We start from the raw sequence: 20501 nt of genomic DNA on the forward strand, positions 1-20501 counted from the left end.
TGCTAATTGAAGTGTATTTTTTTTCAGGAAAAACACTTATTTGCTTTCTTGTCAAGCGTTAAATGAGAAGATTGATACCATGTATAAACCGATGTATAAATAAATATGAAGCCACAGCCAGCAGCTGGTTAGCTTAGTGTAGCATAAAGACTGGAAACGGAGAAACGGACGGGTTCATCCACCAACCTGCTAAAAAAAACTAATTTTGTTTGCGTAATCCACACAAAAAACTATGTATAAAGACACCAGTTCACCATTTTACAGAGGGTCATTATGTTACACACGGACAGAGTGGTATAGAGCTGATCTAACTCTCTGCGTACTCAAAGTTAACTCAGTTGCCACAAAGATGTAATATTTGGGGAGTTAATTGTTTTCTGCATTGCAGTGTCATCGTGAAAACTTCTCATTAAATACTCATGCACCTGGATGTACCCTGCTGCTTTATGGAAAACAAAAGATATGATTTTTCAAAAACTCATATATATTCAAGACATTTTTAAAACTGGTAGTATAACTGCACCCAAAGAAGGTCCCATGTGCATCAATGGGTGCTTGGGATGTACCATGTGTGTGTGTGTGTGTGCGTGCCTTTGTGCTGGCTCATATTACCGTCACAGTGACACTCAGCGGGAGCGACAGCGGCTTTCTAGGAGTATCATCGGTCCTGCTGATAAGAGCTGTAGCCTCGGAACAAACACACTCCCAGCTCTCGACACGTAACCGCTGAATCAATAAAGGAAGCATCACTAGATGTTGTCATCCAGGTATGTTTATTGTTATCAAGAGTGCACTGACAGACCAGTACCGACATACAGCACAGACCGAGAAAAGGAAAACTGAAGTGTGATAAAAGGGTTAACACGTGGAGTATGGCCGTGGAAATGTACACTATGCAGTGCAGCATCTACAGTGGAGTGATTAACTGTGTATTGTTAAAGAAATGTATCATGAGGCATTTGATTATATGCTCCAATAAATCTCAAAAGTCTTCTTTGATTGTACAGGAAGTGATATATTGCATGTAATGTAACCCATGGGAATGTTTACCATGTAATGTATGTCATCGTAGATATTATAAAATCAGCATTAAGATACGTGTTGCAAGTTGGAAAATTTAAATAAAACACAATCAAATAAAAGGATTTGACTGACATGTTGGACATGATCAAGGCTTTGAGACCTGGGTGTACCTTTCACTCAGCACAACATCCTTTAAAAAGGTGTATTTACAAGACGCACATCATTTATTGTTTGATAGAACTTTCATATCATGACATGTATTACGACAATTACATTCTTCCATGCAAAAAAAATAAATAAATGTAGTAAACAGTCCAGAGTTCCCTCCGTCATTCATAAAAACTACAATTTGTAAAAGGGCTGGTTTGAAATGTGTGGTACACGCCTCATCCTTCATCATTCCTCACGGGCCTGTCTACGGAGGGAGAAGGCGTTAGACGGACACTTTTTCCAGCTAAAATCTATGAAATAATTTAATCTTTTAACTCAATACTTCACTCAACAACAAAACCATCTCCTACCTGAAAATAGTTTATTCATCTTGTAGTGTCCAACCTGTCTCGACCATAGCTAATCTCAATGGGCTCAGTATGGAGTAATGAATATGTTATAGGCGGCAACAAAGTGAGCGTATTGCACTTGGGTTTTTAGGAAAGCTGACTTAAAGGTACAACGTACGAGATTGGGAGCATTTCCATTGCCTCTCAACAAGGCGACGGCCGAGCCGGCTAGCAGCTAACAGTGCTAACAGCGCAAACAGTGTTTACCTGAGGGTGGAACCAAAGGGTGGGTGCTACGCTTCCGCGATGATGCAATTGGTCGGGACAGTGTTATGTAACTACCGTATGAGCGTAGTGCAGAGCGGCGGCCGTGAACTAGCCATCGGCGCACTCTCACATGCGCTAACATGCACGTGCAGCCGGCCCGGCTGTGTCAACAAAGAGCGGAGAAACTCTTGATTACGACACACACACACAGAGGGAGAGCGACTCCATTCTCTGCTCAGGCAGACATTACTCCACCTTATCTTTAATAGATAATAGTTCTTTGCTGCTTTAATAATGCTCTGAATAAAAAATGTAGCAGCGTTAAGTCTGTCAATTTGAATGGTGAACCTCAACAACTGAATAAATGCAGTGTAAACACAAAAAATGTCACCTTTCACTTATGTCATTTTGACTTACCGCTACTGTACGAGTGTAAAAGCAACAATGTCGTAGTAGATCATCACTCTGTACCAGCACTTATTGTATAAATTATTATTTATATTATTGTTGTTCAGTGTTCCCTGCACCAAAAAGGTTACACAGTAAACCCTCCATGAGATAAAGAAATTAGCAATTTACAGAAAGTAATACTGCTTCTTGGCAAATTCCGTATAAAAAAACCCAAAAACATGGGGACCGAATGGCATAATCTGAATTTACTGTCCATTTGTGTTTCCAGTCTGAAAGGAATTCATTCAGGACAGCCGGTCTCCCAGCATGCAGCTCTGGTTTCCGCAGTCCCACAATGCTCAGCGTCTACTTGGGCCAGTCCACTCTGGCAAAGAAAGGGTGGGATTTGATATCATCCACGCCTCCCACACCTGCCCCCAGTCTCTCCACTGGGTTGTACTGGAGCAGCTGCAGACAAAACGGAGACCATAAGAGGCATTCATAATTCAGTACAAGTAGCAATAAGTGATGCCATAGTTTCCGCGTGTCCACTAACGATATTAATATACATTTAAAGATAACCAGTGTTGAGCATCAGCAATTAGCTTCAAGATATAAGCATGGAGAAAGCTCTGTTAAACATATCTATATATATATATATATATATATATATATATATATATATATATATATATATATATATATATATCCACTATGTCTAGGATGTGTGTTTATCAGTTCTAACCTGTCAGAAAATAATCCAAAAAGTTATGGTGAGCTCTGGTGTTTATTTTTGTAACATCTTTGGAGATGTCGTGTCTTTATTCCCACAGAGTGTTTTCAGTACTCTGATGCATGTTCTGTGAATGAAGGTAGAGTTTTTGCACCTGTTGAGCCACTGTAGCAGGTCATGCTAACAAAGTTCTTCTTCTACAGTACTTATTAACAAAGCACTATTGCTGGGTATTTGAAATATCCCATATACACGTTTTTTTATATCTATGTTTCATTTCCATTATGTTCACCAGCCAGTGTGAGAGACTTGTAACTTTATTTGTAAATGCAACAGATTATTAACAGTCATGCAAGACCCCCTCACCCACCCATCTCCATTCAGCAAGAGCAGCAAGTCGTTAGTTATGTTCATCTTTTTTCAGTCTGCACTTTCAAGTGTAGAGGACTTTTGTAAAGAGTATATGATAAATACAGAATCTTCAAACTTCTGTTTAGGGGGGTTACTCTATTTGTGTGGGCCACTCAGTTAAATACTGTACATGACATTAACAGAGTTACAGTGCATCATACAGGAAGTTACCGGGAGCACTTCAGACTCTCACCTGCTCCAGTAGAGACCTGGCCTCCTCTGAAACAGACTCGGGGGTGTTGAGAGCAGTGTGGCGACCGACTCCTGCAGGATGGCACCGCAGCAGAGACTGTGCAGCGGGAAGGAGGGGTGGAAAGAATAGATAACGATCAATCAAAACAAAGAAAACCTGACAGACCCGAGCGCTAAAGGGACATTTACACCGACACCCGCAGAGCCGAGGGTCTACGTGAGAGCCCCAGAGCTGGACAAATAGGAGGAGACCAAAGAGCCAGAGCAACTGAAACAACACTGATCACAGCAACTACAACAAGGCAGTGACTGCACTACTGTTGCTCTTTCTTAGAACCGACGTGTGTCACAGAAAGGATGACATGGAAAGAAAACGTCTTTTTTTTTTTTTGGTTAGTTTGTTCTTGAATTATGCAGCGCTATTGTACTGGAAGAACCAACAGTTAAGCAGGCAGCAGTAGATATAAAGCATTTTTATTTGTTTTTAGAGTAAAATATGAAGAGGTCAAACCGGCAATTACAAGGAATTGTTGCACTCTGGGGAAAAACAAAATTTGAAATAATCTCAGTAGAGAGAGAGAGAGAGAGAGAGAGAAAGGGAGCACAAGAGCTACAAATGCTTTCCCAACCACAGAATGTAGCCACATTGTTAAAATAATTGACAATAATGACCATAATGGCTGTACGTTGCAACAGGACATCTTTCAGCGTATCTACACCTCACAATTCAGGCTTCAACTTTAATGTATTTTTGTTCACTTGCCTGGTCGGGCAAGTGGATCAGAAATCGAATTGCCCGCAGTTAATTTTGACTTGCCCCTGTATAAATTGTTTTATTTATCTAGCGAATAACAACAAAGACTAAAGTGAATCGTCTCGTTCCATCTGCCTCGTTCTCAAACTTGGGGAAAAGATAGTTGGAGTTTCGCCCACATGCTCTTTCACAACTTAACTCCCGTTTCCAGGAGAATTGAAAGCTAAAAGACCGTCTTTACTCGCCGCCACGAGAGCCCGATCAATACTGCGCATGTGCAACTCTCCACACAGATGAGAAGGAAGCGAGATGGATCACTCCTTAGCTACTTCCATCATCCATTACGGGGGGGGGGGGGGGGGGGGAACAATGTGTTCATCTATTTTTCTTTTACCACTAGCGCCGATCGATCAAGTGTGTTTGCTAGATTTACTCGCCCCAGACTTGGCCTTGTACTTGCTCCAGGCAAGCAGGCAGTCCTTATTGTTGAGCCCTGAAATTGAAAATGCTAGAACAGAGCGTGTGCAGCAAGACGTAAGCCCGTGGACCGTTTGTGTTGGGGGACCCTGTGTGCTTTTTTTTCCATCAGTTAGGTCGGTTGCCTCTCTCTCTCTCTCTCCTGGTACGTACTGCAGGAGTTCTGGCTGGGTTCCTAGCCACAGTGAAGACTGCTGCAGGCAAGATCTTATCCTGCAAGGATCAAGAGACACGATGTGTGCCTGTGTGTGTGTATCCTTGCCAAGGCTGTACCCAGACATAATCATCAAAGGAGACATCTGTGTGACTGACTTGTTCTTTTTCCAGGTAAGTGGGTGTGTATTGTTCAACATCGAAACACTAACCTAACTAACACCCAGACTCATGTTTGGGGCCATTGATGGAAACCACTGATAGCCGATATGAAAATATGCCCACTGGCAATCAGTTAGAGTTTATTCAAATTGAATAGACAATGGACAATTGAAGGGACGGGTCTGCACCTGCACAGGTCTGTGCGTGCAACTGTATGCGCGTTTGTCCTTCAAGAGAGCAGCAAGGTATAATTAGCATGTGCATGTGAATATGGATCATTTGTCTCGCAAACAAAAAGGCTCCGAGATGCTCCCCTTCAAAGATTGTCCCTCAGACAGCCCGGCCCGAGCAGCAGCACCTCGAGAGCCGCCCTGGTCTTCACCTTCCACACCGACCTCGGATCAGCGCTCCAAGCCCAGCGCTGCTCCAAGAGCCAGCAACCGGGCCCGGTGAGAGCTGACCCCCCCCTGCCCCAGCAGATGGAGCTCAGGCTGGGGGAGAAAGTCACACGGACACCCCTGGCACTCCCCGAGAACCAGAGTAAGAGACGGCAGCCAAGATGCACCTCTCTCACACACACACACACACGCACACACACGCACACACACACCAAACTCCCCCAACAAACATACAGACACGCGCGCAGAATCATACACAACTTGGCACAACCATAAGGAGTGTGAGAGAGTTGAAAGCCAAGGCACCTACAGACATCCCACAACACCTTAGATACGAAGATAACGTTCATACTTTCTGACTCACCATGCCTGTCAGCAGCTCGTACAGGACGGCGCCCAAACTCCACCAATCGCATGCTGCGGTCTCCTCACCGATTCCTCCCACCTCTGAAACCAGAGTAAAAACAAAAAGGAGGGAAAACGCGGAATTAATCATGAAATCAACAAGCAGAGAAATAACTGATCTACTGAGATGTAAAATAAAAGAATAACCCAATATTTATAACTAAAATCATTTACTCGTCTTAAGCTAAGTGCAAAAGACACCGCTTTGGTAATTACATGAAAAAACCCTCAACAAACAGTTTCCGACTGATATCTTGGGTTACTTAATATTTCATTGAATTGATACAATAAATTCAAAATGAGCACAAAAAATGAACAGTCTCTCACACACACACGTGTGTGTCTCATAAAAGGCTGATTTGCATAATAAAAAAGCAGTTAAATTGAGGAAACCGTCTGCTGCAACTTCACACCATCTGCATGACCTGACCTCAAACACACACACGCGCACACACACACACACATACACACACCAAGAAATGTAAAGCAGGAACAACGGAGAAGTAGTATAACATGATTGTTTAGTATTTTCTCCCGCACCATTTTCAGCTCCTGAAAACAACATTCATTTTCATTCATCGATTGTTAGGTTTGTAAAATGTCAAGAAATAGTGGCAAATTAGGAAATCATCATTTAATCAAATGTCTTGTCTGTTTAAGTCGGGAAAAAAAAAAAAAAAAGTAAAAAGAAGCCAAATCACAAATGTGAGAAATAACTTCAAGGATTAATCCAATCATTGCAGCCTTACCACAGATCCTAATGACAGTCCGCCATTGAGGTTTTTTGTCTCGACAACCAAAACTAGTTAAAGGCTCTCAATAATCACAGACATGATTGACCATCTCCATACATGTCAGGACTACAAAACCCTCTCAAATCTGTCCACTGTCTTGCTCATGGCCACGTTTTCTGAGATTCTGATCCAGAGTCAGTCGGCCAACCAGTTTGATGGAAGGCTGTTGGGACTCCACAGCATGTGTTGAAGTCTGACACAGAAACCAAGAGTGGCACACGTGTTGATGAAGTCAAAAGTATATGTGAGAGAGTCTGTGTGTGTGCGCGCTAGCTCCACTGGGTACCAGATGGCCTCTTGTGCCGCTCAGCTTCCCTCTGCTCCGCTCTCTCCAGAGGGCTGGGACCCCGGGTCACGGCTGCATGTGCCCAGAGACCAGGCTCCTCAGCTGGGGGAGCAGAGGAGGACAAAGACCCCACGTCTCACCGGAGGCTGCCAGGAACTCCAGGGGCCCGGCGCGGCTCTCTTGCAGTAAAGGTTAGAGAGGGCTATGATACGACTTGCACGTTTCGTTTACACACAGACATACACACACACACACACACACACACACACAGCCAACTGAGCAACCAGTCTTCAGGGCTCCCCAGGACTACTGTTTTGACAGCCAAGGAGAGAAGATGGTCATTGAACGGACTAGTGATACCTGCGTAGTTATGAGCTGGAGGGGAGATACTGGACACACACACCCACACACACACACACACACGCAAGCACACGTCTCAGAGCAAGGTCGATGTCATCACAATGGATTAATGTCTAAGGAGCTGCAGGGAGAGTACAGTGGAGCTGGCTACACTTACCGCTCTGTCAGAGCGAGGCAGGGAGAACAGGAGATAGAGAGAGAGGATGGGAGGGGAGAATTAACTGCATCCACGGGCCATGGGTCATTCAAACCCCACTGTTACACTGTGTGACGCGTTCATTTGAACAGACCTCCCACAAAGCTTTCTTACACAGCACATGAACCAAAAAAAAGAATTAGAAGAAAAAAATAAGGAACTTTCTCTCTTCTCCTCTTAGTCTGACTTCCCTAAAAACTGAACAGACAGTCATTGTTGAAAGGGGAAGTAAAGCGTTTGCAGGTAGGAAGTAAGGAGACTTCGGTTTATAACGTTCCAAGACTGAGGCTCATATGAGGCTCTGTTAAAATGGTGACAAGTGTTGTTAAAAACCAAATAAGTTATGTATTCTAAAGCAATGCGTTGACTCGTCAAAGAATATCTGATAACATTCAAATAGCAAAGCCGAAGTACGTTCGGGGTACAGTTTCTTACTTGAAGAGGTTTCCAAAACAAAGAGGTGAGCGCGTTGTGTGAAAAGGGGAACTAAACATTAACTTCCAGTCGATCACGCTGTGGCTGAGCAGCTAAAAGTCTGACTTGTCACCTCAGAGGGGAAGAATATTGAGTTTCCCTTTTCTTAGACATTGGTTTAGGCCTTGCTTCCCTCTCAGCAGAACAATAAACTATTTCCTGTTTCTGCTCCAATCAGGTCGTGTCTCACTGTCACTCAATAGCTTTTTAAATTATTATTAGAGAACAAAAGATTAGCCATCTGATGTGTATCAATAACGATGACGATATGCTGAGAAAATAAATAAGCAGAAGTGCAGGATAAATAGATTCACAGATGTCACTGTATTTTCCGAGTCCACTCCCGTGTTTTTTGGGTGTGAATGTGTGCGTTGTAAAAACATGTTTCTCTCCGTCTTACACACACACGGTCACAGCAGGCCCCCTGCTAGCTTTCTGGCAAACAGTCATAAATCTGTCATCAGGAATGAAGCCATCGCCAGAGCTGACCCTGTCTGGATAAACAGCAATACATAACAAGGGCAGGGGAGACGCACACTCACTAACCTCTGCGTGTGAGAGAGAGAGAGAGAGAGAGAGAGAGAGAGCGAGAGAGAGTTAACGAGCACATACTGTACATCAACAGATACATGCATCTTTTTTTTTGCAGGTTTGCAGGAAATAAAAACATGTCAAACAGACGAGAGCCATTACTTAGTAATATGTGCATACTGAAATGTACAGCAACAAAGAAAGGTGGACAAAGACGAGAAAGACAAAGTTGCCGGCGTTTCCGTAGTACAGTCAATGTATGTTGAAGCCACACTATCGCTCAGCAACAGCGTCACACCCCCCCTGTTGGCTGCTTGAACACATTACATCCATTGATCCATGTGGGATCAACATTCTTTAACTAACAAGATCTTTCACACCTGGGCTGATCAGCACTATTCCACTTCGGCGCTGGCTTTTATCCACAACATTGAACTTTTTTTTTCTGGGATTTTTTTTGTTATTTGTGTGAGTGAGCCGAATGTGAACGCCGCCCAAATGTGACGCAAAGGGCACCACTCCGATTGCCTCCTTCAGCTCCTCTTGTCCAACATTGGATATACTTGTATTTGTCTACATCTGAATTCTACAGTGCCGAAAAAGACTAGCTGATTAACTTACGGACGTATTCAATGACTGTTGTGAAAGTGAATTAATCGGATTGTCAAGTAAAGAAACCAAAAGTTGCCGACAAGCCTGTCAAGTCTGAAATAAATATATACTTAAAATAAATACCTTCCAGTTTTGACTGCTGAGAACAGCACTTTTAAAAAGTAATCAATAAATGATTTGCCTTTACTTGATTGATCCAGCGACGTATAAATTATAAATTATCTGTGCGTCAAGTGTACATTTAGTCAAAATCGACCTTTTACATTTTTTTTTTATTTCAATCATTTTATTTTGTTAAATAAACAACATTGTTCAGACCTACCATCCCCTCTGTTAGACAAGTATAAAGAGCCGTCGCTGCCGATTTTATCAAGAACAATTACTACATCAATTACACAATGACTTCAGAGTCAAACGTCTCGAATTGGCACTTAGGTTTTAAGCTCCATTGTGCACGTAAAGCACAATGTGCCGAGCTTTGCTCCTGTGTGTCTTTAGGTCACCTACCGCTGGCCACCGTACATATGCCTCTACGTGCTTCTATTTCCACGAGTGGGCTTTTAAACAAGCAGTTTCGAAAAGGGAATAAAAAAAATGCACACTTTGAATGTTCGATAAAGCATTTGTTGCGTTCAGATTCATTACGACAGTGGCTCACTGAATGTTCCTCGTCACAAGGAGGATTTAAATCTGAAGTGACCTTCCTGGCTTGAGAGAGGATGAGTATGAGAGAATAGCTTAATAGAAGTGCGCGGGGGAGTGAACGGGTGCGAGGGTCGTTGTGTACGTCTCTAAATGCATCCAGAGTTTTTCAGCAGTTCTCCGTCCTGCGTATTTAAGAAAAGATGTAATCAAACAATCCATCCAGCATCCCAAGTGTGAAGCCCGATGCTTAAAACAGCAACATATTAGAAGAAGTATCCCGCCCATAGATGACAAACGGATGTTTGACACACACACACACACACACACACACAGAAGTGCTAAGTAGGGACATGGTGCTGTAGTCTAGCAGCGGTTTGTTTCAGGCAGCTTGTAAACAGCATGCCGGAGCTGCCACAAGCCTGCTGAGGGCGACACACGGAGTTACCTCGCCGCTGTCTCACTGTTGCACAACAGCACACTCTACAGGACAAGGAGAGAACTACAACCAGAGCCAGCCTCTCCAAACTGTGAGTAAATACTAAATATTTCTATTTTATCCTCCGGATACAAACAGATATTAGTTCTTAAAATGTCAAAAATGTCATCATGATAACTGCATGAATCCTTAAGATGTAGTTTCTTTAATGGGTAAAAAAAGAGCACCTTTGCATATGGATTTCTGTCTATTTCAAAGTGGAGAAGAATCAGTGTTCACCTGTTTCTAATCTCTAGAGTAGTGTGTGTGTGTGCGTGGATTGTTTATTCATGTCTGGCTATGAATGAGGGGTTTGTGCCCATGGGAAAGTGGCCTACTTATGGCCCTGCATAGAATTAACCCGACATAAAGCTCCTTACTGACACGCAAACACACAAAATGAGGCTCCCAATTAATAACAAGTTTAGAAGGAGCACCTGAGAGAAATCAGAGCGATAAAGTGTATGAGCATACGTCTCACCTGGTGCACAGTACATGTTGGCAATGGCCTCTTTGTCGCAGGACTCCTCCACATCGTTCCAGCTACAGAAGTAGGTGAGCTGAATGTGACCTAAGGAGACAGGAAGAGGGAAAGCGTTCGGCTCAAAGAGTAAGAAGCATTCATCTGGCGCTCTGCCTCAAGCCGACACAGTCGAGTGTCACTGCGACTCGATACTTTTCAACCTGTTTACTCACCTACAGAGCACTTCCTTCCACCGGTTCCTTTCTGCCTCTCTACATCCCTCAGCGAGCTTTTCAAGCACACGGCCCCAGCGATTACTCCTGTTTAGCGGCTACCCGTTAACGCTATCATTAGAACTAATGGTGTCATTAGGTAGCCGTGGCCATTAGCCTGGGCTAGCCAGACTGATGCACCACACTACGCCGTTGATGGGCCCTTTAGAACAATAATTACCACCAGGGAGACGAAAACAGCCACTCAGCTAATTAGACGCTTGTTGATAACGAGGCGGAGAGAGATGATTGTAGGACGACAAAGGAAGAAGTTGAGGGGGAATCTGTGACCTCCTGGTCGGGGAAAAAAAACACTTTCCCCTTTCTGGAAAAGCCTTCATTTTAGTAAATACATTACATCATGGCTGACTGACAGAGCAAAGCAGCTTCAGAGAGATGTGGTTATATGCTCGATAGAGGAGAAATATGAGCAGATTTCACCAAGATGTCCAAGATGTTCATGAGGTCCTTATCGAACTATGTCTGAAATATCTACATCTTTTTCTAAACTTTGTGCATTGCTTCCCTAATATTAGAAGAATGTATTCTACTTTGTATTTTTTAATTTTCAGGACTCCCCCTCTATTCTTTATGACATATACTGAAGATTTCAGAGATCTATGAGATGGGGGACTAGATTGTGGGATGTTACCGAACAAAGGCTTTGCGATAAGCCGCGGTAACAACGGGTGTCTAACCTTGGTGGTCGAGCAGGATGTTGTTGGGGTTGAGGTCTCGACAAAAGATGCCGTGTTGGTGCAGAAGGTCCAGGGCTGTCACCATCTCGACCGCCCAGCATCGCACGAACTCCTCCGGGATACGAGTTTGGGACGCAGCCAACGACAGCTCGTCCAGCTCGGCGAACAGCCGCGATACTTCTTCATCAAAGTCGCAGCCACCTGTATTACTAATAGCTCTTGATGATTCGCCATCAAGCCCGAATAAACTCTGGACCACTGCGCGAGCCTCGGTGCCATTCGCGGCTGGGATAGAGTCTGTGCTTTTGCCGCTGTGGTGAGGAACCACGTCTGTATTTAGTCTTGTACCGGCCTCGAGTTTCCCGTTTAGAATGTCAGTAACTGGAAGGTCAAGGTAATTATTTTGGCATGTAGGGTGACCGACCATTTTGTCAGAGGCCTCTGACCCAAACGCCGAGCTGCAGTCATCCCACAGCGAGTTGAAGGGAGAGGAAGACGTGTCACAAGTCGCAGAGGCTGTGCATAGAGATGAAGGCTCCTGCTCCAGTGGCTGCTCCTCCCCTTCCTCCGGCTGGCTGTGAAGCTGTAAAACATCAGGCTGGATGAACTTCTTCGGCGAGGCCTCGAGGCCGAGACACACCCCCGAGGTGTCCAATTCCTCCTGGAAAGAGTCGACAGTCCCGCCCGTTACAGGCAGGTTGACCAAAAGGTCTGGCGGGTGACCCTCATCCTCCACTACTGCCTCTTTGAACGAGATGACTGGCACGGACTCGTTGGAGCCTTTATCGCTACAGTCCAACCCCCAAAGCTCTGAGCTGTGGCCTTTGACCTCCTGAGCCAGCTCTGGAAGATCCTCAGTGACATCCGAGCCCAGGTCGGATGTGGAAAAGAGGGAGACCGGCTTCTGAGAAGGCCGCTGCTCTCCCGAGTCAAGACAGGTCACCTCGCTGGCACTGTCTTTGCTGTCGATACGGAAAAACTCCAGTGGCGTGTGCTTGGACAGAGGCACAGCAGGGGACGGCAAAGGACTGAACACCTCGCCGTGGTCCTGTCCCTCGACGCGGTATTGCTCATTGCCGCTTTTGTCGGACGACTCTGTGAAGAAGCCGAGTTCCTGAGAGCTGATCGGTGACGAGAGGCTGTCGTTGCTCAGCAGTGACCGGCTACGCGAGGATGTGGTGGTCGTCGTGGCGGGCACTTCCAGCGACGGCATTTCCTGTTCGCTCTTCTCTCCCTCCTCCTCTAGCGCATCTGGTTCGACCTTGTCTTGTTCATACTCGTTGCAAAGTGTCAAATAACTGTTGGTGCACTCCTCCTCAGAGGTGGCTCCGGAGTCCAACTGGGCCCCAAGTTGTTCAATGCGCCTGGGAGGGAGAACCCTTTTCCTAGGAGACGCGATCGGCTTCTCCCCTTTGTTCTGGAGCGCCGATACAGAAGCGGGACAAGACACCGGCCCGGAACCAGAACTGGCGGAATCTACATCGAGCTGTGGTGCAGCGTGCTGTGGAGAGTGGACAGCCGCCGTGTGGCTTTTCTGGATGAAAGGAATGTCAAAGCTGTCCTCTGGGCTGGAAGTACGCAGGAACTTTCCAATGTGAGACCACAGCTTCCCCCCTGGGGATGAAGGAAACAGGGCATTAAAGACAAACACAAAAAGAAGGGCGTATCCAGTACAGTAGACAGCAGAGGTATTAAGAGGACAAATGAAGTGCACTACTGGAACATCTCCAGGAATGTTCTTTGGAACTCAGCAACCACCTGTGTTTCAATAGGAGGAACCGTGGTCTAAATTGAGTTCCTTCCCATTGTCCAAAAAGGACCGAAAGTTGCTGACTGGTCAAACACAAGCCTGCTACAATTTCTGTTCAGCATTCACTCATACAGTAAGCAAGCACAGAGTGCCAGTAGTATCAACATACGGATAGAGATGCTTTGTTGATAATTAAACAAAGTCAAGTTGCAGTTATGGAGACTTCGTAACCACTTTCAAAGTTGTTTCAATGGAGTTGCTTCTTATAGCTGAAACGGGGCAAAAGTTATTTTATATGACGCCCGTGGCAAGAAGGACCTGCGCGCCCCTTGCCCATTTGGTAATTCAGCCGAAGAAACCATCACTATTTCAGGAGCATGCAGCTCACTTTGCTATACATGATAACATTGCATCTTTAAAAATCGTTTTCCGCCATCTACCTAAAATTCACAGTTGGTCAGATGCTGAGGATGAAAAGGAAAGTGCAAGAGACTTTCAGTTCCTGACTTTGGCCTCTGGGAGTCCTTAGACACTGGAGGAAACTAGGTAAGAAGGCTCATTGCACTTAGGAAAGAGTAACCAAGGCAAGATTGAACCCAATTTGGCTAAATGGGGTCGCTGTGTGTGTGTGTGTGTGTTTGATTTAGGTTCCCAGTGTTATGTTAGCGTTTTGACTTCTCTCTGTCTTACACACACACACACACACACACAGCTGTAGTGTGAGCAATTGGAAGCCAGCATCTGTTGTGTGTGATGAGAATGGATAGGGAGCTCACAGTGATGATAATGACAGTAGGGCAACTCGATGGCTTAGAAAGTAAAACCATCCACATGTTGTTTTGTCCAATGTCACTCAGGTCACCGCCTCCCTCCGTCTGCCTGCCTGTCGTCATTTAACCGATCGGCTGCGAACGGCACACTAAAGCAGAAGAAGCAACCCTGGATTTTGTTAATCGCACGGCTGAAATGTAAACTGTGGGGAAACGATGCCTTCTCTGGCATTTTGATTGGCTTTATTCGATTATGTTCATATGATATTAAATACTGTCCACTAATATTAGCGCAGGGTGGTTATAGAGTGCACCAGATTGAATAGGTTATGGAGCATTAAAAAAAATATGGCTGGATTTCATTGTACGTCGTCACCCACACGAGCTACACACACACACCCACACCCACACACACACACACACACACACACACACACACGCATCATAGAGCGAGTGGGTTGTAAGGAGGCCCAGGTGTTGGCATAGCTAATGAAGCATGGCGCCACCTGGTATTCAGAATAATGACCTGTGACACACACCCATCTCTATCAAACATCTGTCTGGAACAAGGGCAGAGAGAGGGGTGGGAGAAGCGAGAGGGGGGGGGGAATCAGGTGAAGGAGGGGAAAAGACAAAAGAATGAAGATGAAGTTGGTGAGCATTAGATGACACACACACGTGCTTTACCTTCAGCATACTGCAGCAAAAGGAAAACGGTGTCTTCGGAGACGATGAACTTCCTCAGCTGCACCATGTGGGGCACAGAATGAGGCATGATTGTCCGCTTAGTCCGCCCACAGTCACTGCTCTTTCTCAGACCCTGCAATAAGGATGGAGAGAAAGAGGAAGTGAGCAATGCATGACAGGACATAAGGAGAAAAGACACATTGACTCCATATGGAGGGCATGAGTGGGAGGAGGTAGAGGAAGGTGAGTGTTTTAGCCTCTGTGAAGACGAAGGAGAAAGCTCCGATTAACAAGCTTTGCCCCACGGCAACCCAAAGTCACTGGATTCATCAAGCCACACACAGCCGTGACTTTAGAAGAGCCACACAGATCTATCAGCACTACATATAAAGTTCACATTGGTTGTGTGTGTGTGTGTGAGAGAGAGAGTGAAGGAATGCGTGTGTGAGCGCGCACGTGTGTATTCATCTGTGCCTGCGCTGTGCGTTGGCATCTGGCACACGTCTCACACCTGAGAGCGGAGGAGCTGACAGGGACAGGCCCATTAGAATCAATTACAAACGGTCACACACAGGGGCGTCTGGCACACTTCACACCTACAGTCAGTACGACAAGGATGCACACACACACACACACACACGTATTTTAAACTTACTTTCAGGATGAACGTCTCTTGTGTTCTCTTGTCCATGACCAAAAGAACCTGTGATGGAAGAGTGCCATTAATTGCCAGATATGAACAGACACACACAGTCTAGGATGATGTAGTGGTTGTGCGCTCCAGAGTGTTTCAACGACCGGGTCGAGTAAAGGAAATCTATAAAAGCATGTAGTATCATACCATAAAAAAAGAAACAAATGCAGATACCACCAGCATTGTTTAATACCTGAATCAATTAGTTAATTATTCGAAGAAGAAAAATCATTGTATATTGAATTTCTATACATTTTGGACTGCTGATTGAACAAAACAAACTTTTTTTTTCAGTGTTTTAGGTAATTTCATAGATTTAACAATGTAAAAAAAAATTTTAATAAATAAATTTACATACATTTTGATGCACATGTGTTGCTTGAAATATATGTAACTACAGATCCATGCAATGCTCCCTGGCAGACACAGTAACTGCTAGCAGAGCCATCTCTGAATCCCTCCTAACCTCTCTTCCTAACCTTTATCTCCTCCCTCCCTTCTCCCTGACATCTTCATTGCTCCTCTCCCCCCTCAGCATCTCAGGGGAGAGCTAAAGCATATGTGTGTGACCCGCCATGTGTTCGTACACAGCGCACTGCGTGCGTATGTTTTGTGGGTGCGCTCTCTCTCTCTCTCTCTCTCTCTTCATGTGACCCTGGCTGGGACCAAACAGGTGCAGGCTAAATGGATATGAATGGAGCTGTGAGTAAACAGAGTGGCAGCGCTAGCCAGGGCGCTAATATAATTAAGACACAAACATCAGGGAAGGGGGGAGGTGGAGCGGAGGGGCAGCAGGGTGAGGAGCTCTCTCCATCTGTCCCCTCTGTCCCCATTAAAAGTGAAAGGAGGAAGGAGGAGGAGGAAAAAGAGGAGAGGAGCGCTGGGTCCTTTCTGGATCGCGCAGTTTCCACTTTTCTTTTTGCTGCGTGTCTGATTTGTTTCTGACACACTGTGGATTTTGCATGCACCTCTGCAGAGTAACACATGTTAGTATTGTATCAACATTTTCCTTGGGGTTTTGTGTGTGCGGAGGACGAGCATCATTGATTCAATGTCGTGTGCAGCTCTGTGAGCGGCTTGCCAAGTCATTTCATGGCTGAGTGGTGCAGTTGCTTCGCCGGCAGCTGGTTGAGAGGACCAGCAACCTAAACTGACCTTGTGGTCGTCATAACCGACGCTGAACATACACACACTCAGCCCGTACCATTCGGTAAATCCATTACGCTTTATTGCCTCAGATTAAAAAAAAAGAAAAAAAGAAAGATGTTTAAAAAAGGAAATTATTGTCTGCCGGACCTAAGTGTAATTATTTAGTTAGGACCTCCGTTATAGTTGTCAACGTAACAATGTTCCTCTTCCGTATGCGTTATTATATTAAAGGAGAAAATTCTGACATCAAATTAAACAATGTGAAGTGTCTCTTAGTAGAACAAATAGCCAAATTATTGCTTGTTTTTATAAATGAAACAACTTTGAAGTGAAATGCGGCTGCAAGTTGCTGAAGTGAACTGACCTTATCTATGACTCCCAGCACCCTGTATGCTCTCAGCTCCTCAGAAGGACTCTGCTGGCTTCCTCTGCTGGTGGACGGGCAACAATGTGCCCCCAAAGCCTTGGAAACAAAGCAGAAACATTTCATAACGGTGTGCAACGTTAACACATGGTGACATTCATTAGGTATTCTGCCGTTTTGCAACACGTGACCCAAGTAATGTGTGGAAAACAACCGTGTCTGATCATCAGATAAAAGGTAGTGTACAGCGGCTCCACTACTAATTCTGACTGTATAAAAACATCAGTTTAACATAAACTGTACAGTCGGGTTTATATGCCGTCTCAAGTGGTTTAAGGACCCTGGTGGGTGCACGCACATAAGGCACATTTGCATAATCTAACACTGACAGCACACAGGCCAGTGGCATTCCCCTCCCACTCACCACTGTCTGCGTTGACCCTTGACCCATGTTGCTTCTCAGATGCTGACTGGATATCTGTTCTGCACGCATCAGATACTCTGCGGTCTTCTTCTTCACTGCCTCTCGCCGCGTGGGACTGGGCTCACCTGAAAAGGGTCACGCATTTCTCTTTACCAAGCACTTTCTACAGCGCAGCGGGGTTCAAAGTTTCTGTACAAGCATTTTATTTACGGACAAAACAGCATGTTATTATGACAAGGTAACAAACCACGAGGGTAAAAGCGATGTCTTCTTTGAGGGGATGTCAGGGTCAACTAAAGAGCAGCAACCCTGCTGCTGGAAGCTCCGCTATCATAAACACAAGGACACCCATCCAAGTAGACAGACAATTCATGATCACCACTTGTAGAAAGTAATGAGCTTTGATCGAGATCCGCTGTTCAATAGGACCGTTTTCAAAAGGTGGATCATGACCTACAGTATCTGTGGGCCAGGGAAGATTTTATCAATGGGTTTACTCGTTGTCAAATTGAGTACTACTGAGTCTGTGTATATTGTCCTGTGTGACTCTGGAGGGAGCTTCATCACGTGTGGATCTGGACTTAGTCTTGGAGATGACAGTTCTAAAGCCAGCATTGCAATTTTGTGGAATAAAGTGTAAAAGATGTGGGTGTTCATGTACGATACACAAATTGAATTGCCGATTTAAAAAAAATGTTTTCTTCAAGGCTCTGGTCTCCAGTGAAAGATTTGTCCCATTATACAGAAGTTGCGTCACTGCTGCACATGTAGGCACCAAGCGCTCCCCCAAACTAACCTTGCACTCCTTGCAGCAGCAGGTCCACTCCGCTGCGATAGCAGGAGAATGCTGCCTGGAAGTCCTGCTCTTTCTCCTTCTGCACAGCCAAACAGATGAGCTCACTGGCTCTGTCTAGGTAGTCGGACTTCACGTCCTTTGGGCGGCCACCGGCGGCTTTCCTCAGGCGGCCGGAGAAGAGCGGCGTGCGGCCTGGCCGGCTGACCTCTGGATTAGGGGCCGAGGAGGCAGGGGCCGGGGCAGGAGATGGGGTGCGGCGATCGTGCAGGGAGGGCAAGCGGGGGCTGCAGCTGCTGCTAATGTGGGTGGCTCCCCCCTGTGGCTGGTTTGGGGAGGTGCGGCCTGAGGCCATGCCATCATCCAGCCCAGTCAAAGAGTCGGTATCCACACCCAGGGAGGTCAGGTCGCTGTCACTGGACGGGCCTGGGGAGGAGAGCAATGCTTACACACTCCTTAATGAGTCTATTTATGAGCTCTCATGGATGTGTGTGTGTGTTATTTTGATACATAAACAAACAAACTTTACCACCATACTCCGATGTGATCGTCAAATCATCTGCACCACTGACGTCTCTCTGAACTGGAACAAAAAAACATGTCCACAAATCTCTGAGCCAGAGTGACTTCATTGTAAATGCAAGTCATTGTAAATTAAGAGGAAGATGGATTTGAGGAAGTGTGGTTGTGCTTCACCCTACCGTCAGAGCTGCAGTCTGATAAACTGTCTGCCAAGAAGTCTGAAAAGGGCTCAGCTGGTCCAATCAGCTCGGAGCCGTCGTGGACCTCGCCTCCCTTGAAGAGAATCGAAAATCATTGCAGTTCAAAGTAGTCTGAGAGTTTGTGATTCTGTGTGTGATTGTTTTTGGTACCTTGAAGAAATCTTGGATGTGTTGGCTGCTATAGAGAGCAGGGATGTTAGCAGAGAACTGCAGCAGATCCTCGGAGCACTGTCTTCTTTCCTCAACTACCGAGTCATCAAAACGACCTGCGCTTGCAAAAAAAAAAGAAAAAAGACAACGCACGCACTGTTGGAAGAAAATCATTCAAGTCCGGTTCAAGACGTTGCTGTGGTGGTGGGAGGTTAATGAAGCGTGCCGGCTCACTGGTGAACTTAGACACAGTGACCCAGAGCAAATGAAATGGAAGCATTTCATACAGTAAGCCGAGGCAGTGATTAGGCTGTATGCAAATAGTAGAGAAGAAAAAGGGAAGGGAAGACCAGGATCAGATGTCATTTAATTAGTGGTAACAAAATGCAGGAAGAGAGCATTTGCATTCAGAGCTGCAGGACGGACACACAGTTGGCATTTGATCAAGTCGAGGGGTCAACACACTAGGGGGCCGGAGGAAGCACCCGTTAGTAAGTCTGCACTGGCCACAATGTATTCTTCATCGACACACACACACACACATTAGAGGGATATTGCCTTTAAGCAAGTGATTAGGTCAAGTAAGAGTAGTGCTTAATGACACTGAGCAGGCAGAGTCCTCACTGCTCCTTCAGTGATCCAAAGATCCAGGATTTAGTCTCTCTACAGCAGTCAGTCACACAGTTCTGTCACTAACGCAAACAACCACGGTATCAAAAAGGTAGCAGAGGACCAAAAACAGGAGAAGAAGACTCCTCAAAGACGAGCATTTGGTCTCTTTGCATTCATCTGGACAAATGTGTGACACAGGGGAATCGTTTCTTACCAAAGACTTTGGCCTTGGCAAACGGGGGAAACAGCTCCGACTGGCTACACACATTCTTATGCAACTGCCAGAGGTTCTGATGAAGCTTCCGGAAATCACTGTACCTCTTCCACACTGTTATCTACAGAAAGAACAAGAGGAGAGATGGATGAAGACAGGGAGGAGGAGGAGTTGAGGAATCACTCTGTTTAATAATACGTGAAGCTTCACCAAATGAATTAAACCAATTGTGGTGCTTGAAGAAGTAACCTGATTTTGTAATTGTCTGTAAAAGTAATCTCATTAGCTCTGTATTTAAAATATCTGAGTAATTAATATATTCATTGTCAACAGCACCTCTCCATAGCCTGAAACTAAAAACAAATCAAAACTCAGCCATTGTTCCTCTGCTAAGTTAAAGTCAAATCTCATGCAATAAAACGTCCAACACAAGTCACAACATTCAGACACAAACATGCATAAAGTAGTTCCTTACTCTGCGGCATAAAGCAAAACATAATG

At 45.2% G+C, this 20501-nt stretch overlaps 1 protein-coding gene across 2 annotated transcripts; it reads right to left on the reverse strand.

Annotated features, from left to right (window-relative positions):
• Window positions 1-832: 832 nt before the first annotated feature.
• Window positions 833-18864, reverse strand: rps6kc1 (ribosomal protein S6 kinase polypeptide 1). Of its 2 annotated transcripts, XR_013772873.1 has the most exons (12): window positions 18832-18864; window positions 18306-18728; window positions 17510-17634; window positions 17086-17184; window positions 15534-15581; window positions 14879-15011; window positions 11672-13285; window positions 10720-10809; window positions 5825-5907; window positions 3518-3613; window positions 1821-2648; window positions 833-1790 (listed from the first exon to the last, which is right to left on the reverse strand). XR_013772873.1 is itself a non-coding variant. In XM_079290829.1 (11 exons), the coding sequence occupies exons 2-11, from the start codon at window positions 18655-18657 to the stop codon at window positions 2547-2549; spliced, it is 2742 nt and encodes a 913-aa protein (XP_079146955.1). In that variant the 5' UTR covers window positions 18658-18728; window positions 18832-18864; the 3' UTR covers window positions 833-2546. The 2 variants fall into 2 exon arrangements, 1 of the variants encoding a protein (XP_079146955.1); XM_079290829.1 differs by having other exon boundaries at window positions 833-2648.
• Window positions 18865-20501: the final 1637 nt, after the last annotated feature.

Source organism: Melanostigma gelatinosum (genome assembly GCF_949748355.1).
Source record: "Melanostigma gelatinosum genome assembly, chromosome: 19".
Classification (NCBI taxonomy): domain Eukaryota; kingdom Metazoa; phylum Chordata; class Actinopteri; order Perciformes; family Zoarcidae; genus Melanostigma; species Melanostigma gelatinosum.

Coding starts and splice junctions, on each gene's coding strand:
- rps6kc1 (XM_079290829.1), bottom strand. CDS start 18,657: ATGGCCTCAGGCCGCACCTCCCCAAACCAGCCACAGGGGGGAGCCACC. Junction 17,185..17,509: donor AAGGGTCAACGCAGACAGTG/GTGAGTGGGAGG, acceptor TTTGTTTCCAAG/GCTTTGGGGGCACATTGTTG. Junction 5,908..10,719: donor CAACATGTACTGTGCACCAG/GTGAGACGTATG, acceptor CTCTGGTTTCAG/AGGTGGGAGGAATCGGTGAG.